The 12,049-nt window shown below is 41.4% G+C and overlaps 1 protein-coding gene across 1 annotated transcript in view; it reads left to right on the top strand.

Annotated features, from left to right (window-relative positions):
- gsk3ba (glycogen synthase kinase 3 beta, genome duplicate a) overlaps window positions 1-12,049 on the top strand; it is a 141,949-nt gene that overhangs the window by 115,949 nt on the left and 13,951 nt on the right. The window contains exons 7-9 of the mRNA XM_055644300.1: window positions 1,939-2,036; window positions 2,704-2,799; window positions 10,436-10,622. Of these exons, the coding sequence (XP_055500275.1) occupies window positions 1,939-2,036; window positions 2,704-2,799; window positions 10,436-10,622 (381 nt within the window). The remainder of the gene's footprint in view (window positions 1-1,938; window positions 2,037-2,703; window positions 2,800-10,435; window positions 10,623-12,049) is intronic.

The following is a 12,049-nucleotide window of genomic DNA, read 5'->3' as shown; positions in this document are numbered from 1 at the left end:
TTACAAAAAAAGACACAAAGTGCTGGAGCAACTCAACGGGTCAGGCAGCATCTCTGGTGCAAATGTTCTGAGTTGGAACCCTTCTTCAGACTGATTGTAGAAGTGAGGGGAATGTTGGAAGAGAGGTGTGGGTAGGACACAGCTGGCAAGTGATAGGTGGATACAGGTGAAGGGATTTGATTGGCTTCATGTGAAACTGCAAACGGAGTTTGAAGTGAGTATGGAACGATGTTCTGAGCCAAATGCCGAACCATCAGAGTGGGATAGCAGGTTATTGGTGTTGGGTAAACTGTTGGGACTGAAGGCAGATAAACCCCCAGGGCCTGATGGTCTACATCCCAGAGTACTCAAGGAGGTGGCCCTAGAAATCGTGGATGCATTGGTGATCATTTTCCAATGTTCTCTCGACTCTGGATCAGTTCCTGTGGAGTGGTGGGTAACCAATGCAACTCCACTTTTTAAGAAAGGAGGGAGAGAGAAAAAAGGGGAATTATAGACCAGTTGGCCTTACATCGGTAGTGGGGAAGATGCTGGAGTCGATTATTAAAGATGTTATAGCAGCGCATTTGGAAAACAGTGATGGGATCGGTCAAAGTCAGCATGGATTTATGAAGGGGAAATCATGCTTGACTAATCTTCTGGAATTTTTTGAGATGTAACAAGTAGAATGAATAAGGGAGAGACAGGCGATGTGGTGTATCTGGACTTTCAAAAAGCCTTTGGCATGGTCCCACACAAGAGATTAGTGTGCAAAATTAGAGCACATGGTATTGGAGGTAGGGCATTGACATGGATAGAGAACGGGAGTAACTCAGTGGGACAAGCAGCACCTCTGGAGAGAAAGAATGTGTGACGTTTCAGGCTGATGTCGGGGGATGTGGGCGGGACAGACAGAATATAGTCGGAGACAGCAAAACTGGTGGGAGAACTGGGAAGGGGAGGGGATGGGGAGAGAGGGAAAGCAAGGGATATTAGAAGTTAGAGAAGTCAATGTTCATACTGCTGGGGTGTAAACTACCCAAGCAAAATATGAGGTGCTGTTATGAGGCACCTCATATTTCAGATTGCCTTTGCTTTCTCTCTCCATCCCCTCCCCCTTCCCAGTTCTGCCACCAGTCTTACTGTCTCCGCCTACATTCTATCTTTGTCCCGTCCCCTCCCCTGACATCAGTCTGAAGAAGGGTCTCGACCCGAAACGTCACCTATTCCTTCTCCCCAGAGATGCTGCCTCACCCGCTGAGTTACTCCAGTTTTTTGTGTCTTCCTACTGAAAGCAAGCATGCAGGTCCAGCAGGCAGTGAAGAAAGCTAATGGCATGTTGGCCTTCATTCTGAGAAGATTTGAGTTTAGGAGCAAAGAGGTCCAATTGCAGTTGTACATAGCCCTGGTGTAGGGGGGGGGGGGGGGGGGGGGGGGGGGGGGGGGGGGTCCTGAAACAGGGGTCACAGTTTAAGAATAAGGGGTAGGCCATTTATGGCTGAGATGAAGAAAAACCTTTTCACCCAGAGAGTTGTGCATCTGTGGAATTGAATTAACTTGCCACAGAAGGCAGTGTGGAGACCAATTCACTGTATGTTTTCAAGAGAGAGTTAGATTTAGCTCTTAGGGCTAAGGGAATCAAGGGGTATGGGGAAAAAGCCGGAACAGGGTATTGATTTTGGATGATCAGCCATGATCATATTGAATGGCGGTGCTGGCTGAAAGGGCCGAATGGCCTACTCTTGCACCTATTTTCTATTATCACAAATTTACTGTACTTTGCTTAAATGTGGTATGTACAATGTGGATAGTATATTCATGAAATGAATGTGCCAATTAATCTGTGTATAAGTCCTGCCATTCTTCCGAGAAGAATATTCTGAAGAAGATCAAATTAAAAAAAGAAATCATATTCACTGCTGTGAAAATTAACGGCTTGACTTGCTTTTACATTTGTAGATGTATGGTCGGCTGGCTGCGTATTAGCAGAGCTATTGCTAGGACAGCCCATCTTCCCCGGTGATAGTGGTGTTGATCAGCTGGTAGAAATTATAAAGGTATGCTATCACTTCTTCAAACATGCAAGCATAATGTGTACCTAGATTGTCTTGTTGTTTTGTGTACCCTTTTGAAAGTTTGCTTTTTAAGCCTCTAACCTATGCTTAATTCCACTACTACAATAACCCTAATCCTTACTGTGGCAGATCAGTTTGATAATGATGGAACAAAATGCTTTGAAAGGCTTCATTTTCTGCTGCTTTCTTCCACATCTGGAGCCTGACGCAAGTTCTTAATTGCCTTGATATGGAATGATTTATTTAATGCGTGTGAGTGTACACTTGACTGTTCAAACAATTCACATATCTATCTAAGTGTACCGCGTGAAAGAAATCTAATGTTTCCATTTAGAATTGGTCTTTGAGTACATTGGATGAGTGAGGACTGACCAGATGCAACTTGGATAATTGCCAGTTCATCGCAGTCTTTTGAGGTTTCTGTTTGTATGTGGTTGAACTTATTTCAAAGAATGTAACCATACTTTTGGTTGATAATCTAGAGCGCTTGAAACTCAATCCTTGCACCTTGGCCTGTTCTTATGCACTAGCGTTGAGGATGTGTTAGCCGCCAGTGTTCAACTTGCAAGTAATTGTATCATCTAATGAATTGTATTCCTGTGTATGAATTCATCAGATTATACAATGCATATTTCATGTTTGCTTCCAGGTCCTGGGAACACCAACAAGGGAGCAAATCAGAGAGATGAATCCCAACTACACTGAATTCAAATTCCCACAGATCAAGGCACATCCTTGGACTAAGGTAAGCAAAGGAACATTTATGCAGTAGTACAGGGCAAAATTTAGGAAGCCAAGAACTGCCAACATCTCCCTCAGTCAAGCAGGTTAATGCCTAATATTGCAGTTTTAGAATCGAACGCTAAAATTACAGAGGAAAGCATTTATGGCTTTTGTCTGTCGAGTTTTATGTTAAACTTGTCAGGTCATTATAGACCAACATACTCATTCAAGCAGCTGTGTTTTCAGCCTAATATTCTATAAGGAGATAAAATGTCTATAAAATATTATAGTTATTACACAGTGAAAATATTTACTTTAGCCTGTCGTGGCTATTAAATACTAATACTATAAATTGGAATAAATATGTTTTTCGGTCGAGCAAATTTCTGTATGATGTATCGGAACAAAAATAAAACAATGTTTTAGAAACAATCATTACTCAAAGTTTATGAAATTAACTTTTTGGTGTTTCGCATTGCTTTGTGAGACATTTTATTTTAAATTGGTTCTCAGCAGCAAATTACCCTTTAAAACATGGGTTATGAAGTACTAATTACATATTACTAATTATTCAATCCCACGCTAAATAATATTTCCCATTAATATAATTCTGTTATATTTGCATATTTCCAGTTCGCAATTTGATATGGACCTTGATAACTTGTGGATCCATACCGACTGAGCCTGAGTTGAAAGTGCATAAATGTATTTTATTTGAGCTTTTTCACTTCCTGGATATGGAGAAGAGACCTTCCCTCCTCTCAACACTAAACCAAAACTTGCATCATTCATCCATTACTGTGAATATCACAACTATCAAGCAAAATTGTTATGTGTATGAAAGAACTGAAGAAGGGTCTCGTCCCAAAACGTCACTCATTGCTTCTCTCCAGAGATGCTGAGACTGCAGCATTTTGTGTCTATCTTCAAGCAAAATCATTAAATGAATCAATATTTCAGCGGTTCACTGTAGTTCTGTCTTAAAGCTCTTTGCATCCGCACAGCATCTATGAAACAAATGCTGTTATTTACTCTCCTAGAATATGAAACAGAAATTGCCATTAAAAGTTGGCACTGGAGATGAGCTGCACTAGTAAAGTCTGATTGGATCCACAAAGTGTTCCCTCCCCTGCGGTAAAAGGAGAGTCATTGGATGATTATATGTAGACACAAGGAACTGCAGATGCTGGAATCTTGAGCAAAATGCTTAGTGCTGGAGGAACTCAGCGGGTCAGGCAGCATCTGCGGAGGTAGTGGACAGGCGACCATTCTACAGTCTGACCCGCACTTTAGGGTGACAGTATGTATCAGCTTGATTATGAATGCAAGAATTTGCTGATGAAATGCATCAATTGTAAGTGAGTGGTTGGGAATATATGCAAGAATAGATAAGAGTTTGGGAGACATTAACAAATGAGAATGAAAGTAAGGGCAAAAATATGTGCTTGAATTGATTGGATAGAGTGAGCAAATCAGTGAACAGAATAATGCTGGAGAATAATCAGAGTTTTAAATTTCAGAGGCCAATGGCACATTTTGACATTCACGTTGTAGATTACACTTATGGTCAAAGTATCAGTAGGAGAAGATAAGTCATGCTTCTGCAAGTGCTATTTAACTGCGAAGAGTATACAAAGTTTTACTGCAGCAGAAGCACAACAAATCAAATAAAGACACTGGATCAGGCAGCATCTCTGGAGAACGTGGATAAATGGCATTTTGGGTTGAGACCTTTGTTCAGACTGACAGAAGAGTCAGGGCGGCACGGTGGCGCAGCGGTAGAGTTGCTACCTTACAGCGAATGCAGTGCCAGAGACCCGGGTTCGATCCCAACTGCGGGAGTTGTCTGTACGGAGTTTGTACGTTCTCCCCGTGACCTGCGAGGGTTTTCTCTGAGATCTTTGGTTTCCTCCCACACTCCAAATACATACAGGTTTGTAGGTTAATTGGCTTGGTGTAAATGTAAAAAACTTGTCCTTAGTGGGTATCGGATAATGTTAATGTGCTGGGATCGCTGGTCTGCGTCGACCCGAAGGGCCGAAGGGCCTGTTTCCGCGTTGTATCTCTAAACTAAACTCAGCTAAAGAAATTTGAGAAGGATCCCGACCCGAAACGCCACCCATGAGTCCGAAGAAGGGTCCTTACTTGAAACGTCATTTATCCATGTCTCCACAGATGCTGTCTGACCCTCTGAGTTACTCCAGCTCTTTGTCTCTTTTTTTTGTAAACCGGCATCTGCAGTTCTTTGTATCCACAAAAATCAAATGATGTATGCCTTCTATGTTTAAATATTATTTCAAAATCTCTTTAATAGATATTTCTTTCACTCTTCTAACATTGAACATATTGCATGATTAAAGCTATTCCTTTTCCTGGTGATAGACATGCAGATTCAACACCAGATTTGGTGGATGCATCATGTAGGGACCTGATTTTTTTTTTTTATTTATACAGTGAGGATTAGTTGAGTGTCAAATTCTACAGTTGCTCAGTTATTAACCACCAGCTATAATGTACATTATTTTCTGGCAAGATTCTTACGTTCTTCCGCGAAAGACTTCAATCATGAGAAAAATAGATTTTTTTTAAATGCAATGAATTAGTAATGGGAAAGGCAATCTGCCCTTGGCAGCTTGACGCTGATTGCTTCATCTTGAGAATGATCAAATTCATAGATAGAGCACTCGAGGAGATAAAATTCTATCCAGCTGTTGCTAATTTTTGAAACCTGGAATAAGAAAGATTAACGAGCCCACGGGGCTCTTTAGGATCATGCTCCGTCCGGTCTTTGCCCCGATCTTTGCAGGTACTCAAATTAATGCTTGCTTTTGCCGATGATCTGATGGTGAACAATCACTTTGCCTCCAACTCAAGGAATCTAGACAATGAAACCACAAACCAAGTTCAAGTTCAAGTGAGTTTATTGTCATGTGTCCCTGATAGGACAATGAGATTCTTGCTTTGCTTCAGCACAACAGAACATAGTAGGCATTGACTACAAAACAGATCAGTGTGCATTGGATATAAATATTTTTTATTTGTTAATGAGCTTGGATTTATTTCGGAATGTAGATTTTTCATATTCTTGTACAGCTGTCCAATTTAGTTCATTGGAACAGCAAAATTACTATTTGTGCTAAACGTAAAAGGGGCTTTTTCATCTTGGAAACATTTGGGGTACCTTGGGTATGGTTTATTTTATTCTTTGAACATAGTTCAACCTCCTTTTGGTTTTCTTTTATGATCTGTTCTATCATTCAGCTTCCTATTTCTCTGTGCAGTTAACTTGTGGGCATTGCCCAAATTTCATTTTGCAAAAGGTGAATGTTACACAGAAGGTATTCGTAAACAGGGCAAAGGAAAACATCTGTTCTATGGGAACATTGCATCCAAGGTGGACTGTATTAACATTCAAGCGACAATGCATACCTCCACGGCCTCCTCTCTCTGCCTGCATCTCATTCTTTGTCTCCCGCATCTCCAGACCTCTGTCTTGAGCAGAGCTCAACAGCAGCATAATGTCCTTACTTCAGATCCAACGGTAGCAGTTTGTATTTAGGTAGCTTGTGAAGTCTGGCGTGCTTTTGGAAGAGGTTGCTGTGAGCCAGCTGTTGAGATAAAATGGTTGATCCTGAGGGAATCTCTGGTTACAGTGCAGTCGGAGTAAGTGAGGAACAAGTAGACCGCACGCTCTGTGTAAGAGGAGAATAATAAGATCAGTATTGGCATAAGGTTTGAGGAGGTGTGATGGTGACAGTTCTGACAGGAAACCCTAGCACCAGGTAGAGGGTAGTGCAGGAAAGAAAATTGGAAATCCAAGGAACTGCAGATGCTGAGCCAAACATTGGTAAGTCGGCAGTGGGATGTGTGAGTTGGTTGGTTAAAATGAACACTGTGAAAGTAAGTTTAAAAACTCCATCCTTGGCAGAGAGAAACATGTAGGAGGTTTGACTTGGAGAGCCTGAAGAAGGAAGTTAGTTTACACTTTCTGTTCCAAAGGAATCCTGGAATAATGACTTTGGGAAAGAAGAGACAAGATGATTGGTGCTACACATTTGATTTGAAGTTAGACGCATGTAGACCCAGAAAGAAAAGCTCGGCCATCTGAATAACATAGTTTTCCAAACTCGAAGCCCAGAAGGCTGACCTTCAAATTTCCTTCAAGGTTTCAAGGTCGGTTTATCGTCACCTGTACCAATTAAAGGTACAGTGAAATTCGAATTACCATGCAGCCATACTAAAAAGAGCAACAAGACACACAACTACATAAAAGTTAAAATAAACTTCCACCACAGCAGATTCCCCATGCTCCTCACTGTGATGGAAGGCGATAAAGTCAGAACTTCTTCCTCTTTTATTCTCCTGCGGTCGGGGCATTCGAACCATCTGCAGTCAGGGCGATCGAAGCTTCCGTGTCTAAGCGATCGAAGCTCCTGAAGTCTGTCTCTAACCAGAGACCGCGAGCTCCAGGATGTTAAAATCCACAGGCTCCCGCAGTTGGAGCCCCAAAGTCAATCCCCGACAGGGATCGTGAGCTCCGTGATGGTAAGTCCCGCAGGCCCACGTGGTAGAGCTCTCGAAGTCGGTCTCCAGCAAAGGCCGCCAACTCCTCAATGTTAGGCTGCAGTGCGGGCGGAGATACGATACGGGAAAAAATCTTATCTCTGTCGAGGTAAGAGATTAGAAAAAGTTTCCCCAAACCCCCCCCATACATAAAACATGCTAAAGAACACTATAAACATCCATTTAACACATACATACAAACAAACGAAAGAAGGAAGGGACAGACAGACTGTTGGCGAGGCAGCCATTGCTGACGCCACTCTGCACCACAAAGAAATGTAGCAGGATGCCAGAGATGGGTTTAACCATATAACAATTATAGCACGGAAACAGGCCATCTCGACCCTTCTAGTCCGTGTCGAACACGTATTTCCCCCCTAGTCCCATATACCTGCGCTCAGACCATAACCCTCCATTCCTTTCCCATCCATATAACTATCCAATTTATTTTTAAATTATAAAAATCGAACCTTCCTCCACCACTTCCACTGGAAGCTCATTCCACACAGCTACCACTCTCTGAGTAAAGAAGTTCCTCCTCATGTTACCTCTAAACTTCTGTCCCTTAATTCTCAAGTCATGTCCCCTTGTTTGAATCTTCCCTACTCTCAGTGGGAAAAGCTTATCCACGTCAACTCTGTCTATCCCTCTCATCATTTTAAAGACCTCTAACAAGTCCCCCCTTAACCTTCTGCGCTCCAAAGAATAAAGCCCTAACTTGTTCAACCTCTCTCTGTAACTCAGTTGCTGAAACCCAGGCAACATTCTAGTAAATCTCCTTTGTACTCTCTCTATTTTGTTGATTAGGAACAAATCCTATTTTGTTTAATAGGAACAAATCTGAAGAACTGTTATGGTAAATGAAGTTGGTCTTTAGGAAATTTGAGCGTATCGCTGCAAGTGGCTAGAGAGTATTATTTTCTCCTGTGGATGGTGGAGGAAATTGAGTTAGAAAGGCAATAACCATTTTAAAAAATGCAGAGAAATATTCTGAAATACTATATTAACCATTTTTCAGTTAATGCCAAACCCCAATGTTTTTTTGCTTCCCCTCTGTTGAAAAGATATCTGGACAGGTACATGGATAGGAAAGATCTAGAGGGACGTGAGTCATATGCAGGAAATTGGCACTACCTCAGGAAGAGACCTTGGCATGGAGAAGTTGGACTGAAGGGCCTGCTCCCATTCTGTACCGCTGATTTATTCATTCATTTCCATGTGCAAGCTATGAGAAGACTAATATTTTATCTTCTGTGAGGTGTTTTCCCAATCAGTACAGAAATAGGTTTACAAAAAAATTTAACTGAACTTTTACTATTAATTTTCCTGTAGCATGTGCAAATTGAAGCTGATAGTACTGTGAATCTTGAATGACAATCTCATACAAATGTTTGCTATATGGAATTTTACATGGCAGAATGGTGAACAGAACAGTTTACAAGTAATGTGGCAAGAGTAGTAGAAAAACATTACATTTTTGACAAAGGATATAGAATATCTTTAGCAATCTGAGCCCAAATGTACTTCACTCCAATAACGTACTTTCCAAATGTAATCAATTACAATTTTAAAAGGATAGCAAAAATTTGCATTAGTAAACTGAAAATTATTCTCCTTTTACAAGTATTAACTGGTAAAGCAGTCTATTTGTGTTGCTTAGTGTGATATATGCAAATCACCCAGTGAATTTGCTCATTACAACTAATATTTGTGCTTTTGATCATGCCTATTTCCTGATCTTGCTCTTTACTTTGCGATGAAGCTTCATTTTTTTATAAACTAATTTTAGCATTAATTCTTAAAACAACACTGTACTAGTTGTATATATTGGCAGATCTCCAGCAACTCATTTTAATCTTTCACTTTTTAAATATAGTCTAGACTAGAGTAGATTAATTGGTTAATAACAATGTGGATAGTCCACTCAATAAAGAGTTGATGACATTATTGATAAAGGGTTAATTTAATCTAGGCAGAGATCACTGATGTTTGCCGTTAACTATTAAAAGTTTGGGGTGATAAAAATGCTTTTAGATATCATCTCAATGTATCAAGGGTAAATAGTCTCAGCTGCCTCCAGACAAGCAAAGTCGCAAGTTGTCTTGGTATTTAAGTAAACATTGACCAGGGTGATAGGTAGCAGTGGAACTTTGTCCGTGCACGAGTTTCTGCCCGTCAGCAAAGGTACAGAGAAACCTGGATGAGGTAAAACTTTGAGAGAGGCTGTTTGATTATTAAATACTCAATCAACCAAACACGCTTTTGTCTTTGCATCAGGAAATCGTGTAACTATTTAACAGGATAAGGCGTGTCACATGTTCCAAGTTTTGATTCATCAAAATGTATTTTAATTATGTCAATACGTTTGCTTGTTTTCGGAAAAACTACATTTTATAAACGCTGTAAAATTGTACGATTGATGCATTTGACATTTGGTTGAGTGATTTTATTTTTTTACTCTAATATTTAGGGTGCCTTCTATGACTTGGATGTTAAGAATTACTTCTCAAACGATAGAGTGAAATATGTATTAATACAGATGCATTCTAACAGAAAAATTTCACAATATAACATTGCAATAATTTACTGGATAATCTATTTTTGGTGAAGTTAGTAATGGTACATATGGATCAGGATTGGGGCATCTTGGTTGGCATGGATCACAGGGCCCGTTTCCTTGCTGAATGACTCTATGATACACTTATGTTATCCTTTTCCTTGAATAGTGCCACAATACATTGGAAAGATAGACGGGCATTCGTAACATCCCTTGATCACTTCATTCCTGCCCTTATGGGCTAAGTCATGCAGGCACCTGGCGTTTTACGCCTAGGTTATGTGCTTCAAAAGCAGAGAGCAATTCAAAACCATGTAAATTAAACATAGGCAGCCAATGTGCCGGCAGTAAATTTGAATGCACTATTCCAAAATCAAACTTTCATATTTAAGGAACAAGCTGGTTATTTCAAAAAATGTATAAATCGCGAGGTGCCTGTCTATTCAAATATCAATTGTTGGCCCATTTCACTTGGGAACTATATGCATTTTTCAATTGGTGATATTTTTATTGATTAAACACGTTTTTATTTTGACAGGTCTTCCGACCCCGCACTCCACCGGAAGCTATTGCGCTCTGTAGCCGACTGCTGGAATATACGCCCACCGCCCGTTTGACACCTCTAGAGGCATGTGCACATACATTCTTTGATGAACTACGGGACCCAAATGTCAAGTTACCAAATGGGCGTGAGAAACCATTACTGTTCAATTTCACTACTCAAGGTGAGGACTAAGAAAATAACTATTTTTGAAGGTTACATTGAAAAAACAAACCAATTTAAAATTGCTTTTTCTATACTTGCAGCTTTGTAAGTTAAGATTTATTATTCTCACGTGTGCAGAGGTACAGTGAAAAGCTTTGCACTGTACATAAATAGAATCAAGCTGAACTCAAGTACAACAGGCAGAGCAAAGGAGAGGACAGAGAATTCAGAATTCATCCTTGACTCTGTAACGCACCAGTTCCACAGACAAAGTCCAATGTCCACAATGGGGTAGAGGTGAATCGGACAGTACTCTAGCTTATGGAAGGGCTGTTCAGAAGCCTGATAACAGTGGGGAAGAAGCTGTTCCTGAATCTGGTGCTGTGTGCACTTTCAAGCTTCAGTACCTTCTGCCAGACGGGAGCGGGGAGAAGAGGGAATGAGGCAAGGGTGGGACAAGTCTTTGATCATGTTGGCTGCTTTTGTAAAACAGTGAAGCGCAGATGGTGTCAATGATGGAGAGAGTGGTCTGTGTGATGGACTGGGCCACATCCACAACTCTGCAATTATTTACGATCTTGGGCAGAGCTGTCCTGCAACCTAGCTGTATGCTTTCTTTGGTGCACCTGTAGTCTGCTTATAGTGTAGCACAGTACAGCATTCTTGGTCCCCTAATTTAAAACGCCTACAAATACATAGCCCTCTTACTATATTTTTAAGAAAGATCCAGTTGCCACGTGCTGCTGCCTCAAATCCCTCATAATGGCACCCAGTGCTGGAGTAACTCCGCGGGTCATACAGCATCTCCCATTCCCACACTGACCTTTCAGTCCTGGGCTTCCTCCATTGTCAGAATGAGGAACAGCACCTCATATTTTGCTTGGGCAGCTTACACCCCAGCGGCATGAACATTGACTTCTCAAACTTCAAATAGCCCTTGTTTTCCCTCTCTCTCCATCCCTCCCCCTTCCCAGTTTTCCCACGTCTTACTGTCTCCGACTACATTTTATCTCTGTACCGCCCACTTCCCTGACATCAGTCTGAAGAAGGGTCTCGACCAGAAACGCCATCCATTCCTTCTCCCCAGAGATGCTGCTCCAGCATTTTGTGTCTGTCTCTGGAGAACATGGATAGGTAAAGTTTCGGCAGGCCCCTTCTTCAGACAGGTGTTTGGTCGGATAGGATGAGTGGTCAATGCTGATCTGTGGAGATACATCTTCATGAGGGCTACAGACCACCACTAGGATCGGCAGCGGCTCCTGCTCCCCATGTGTGGACAGGTTCTCTGCACCGTGGGCTCTCCCTCTCTGCCACATGTTGAATGTGACTCTGCTGGCATCTCCCTCTCTGTTTATTTACACTTTGTTCCCCAGCTGTATGGTGCTGAGCTCTATGGCTGGCCACCATCAATGGCATGACATTGTTTTGTGGCACTGTCATTGTGCT

The sequence above is a fragment of the Leucoraja erinacea genome, chromosome 13 (assembly GCF_028641065.1).
Source record: "Leucoraja erinacea ecotype New England chromosome 13, Leri_hhj_1, whole genome shotgun sequence".
NCBI classification, from domain to species: domain Eukaryota; kingdom Metazoa; phylum Chordata; class Chondrichthyes; order Rajiformes; family Rajidae; genus Leucoraja; species Leucoraja erinaceus.
This window is presented reverse-complemented; position numbering and strand designations above follow the sequence as displayed.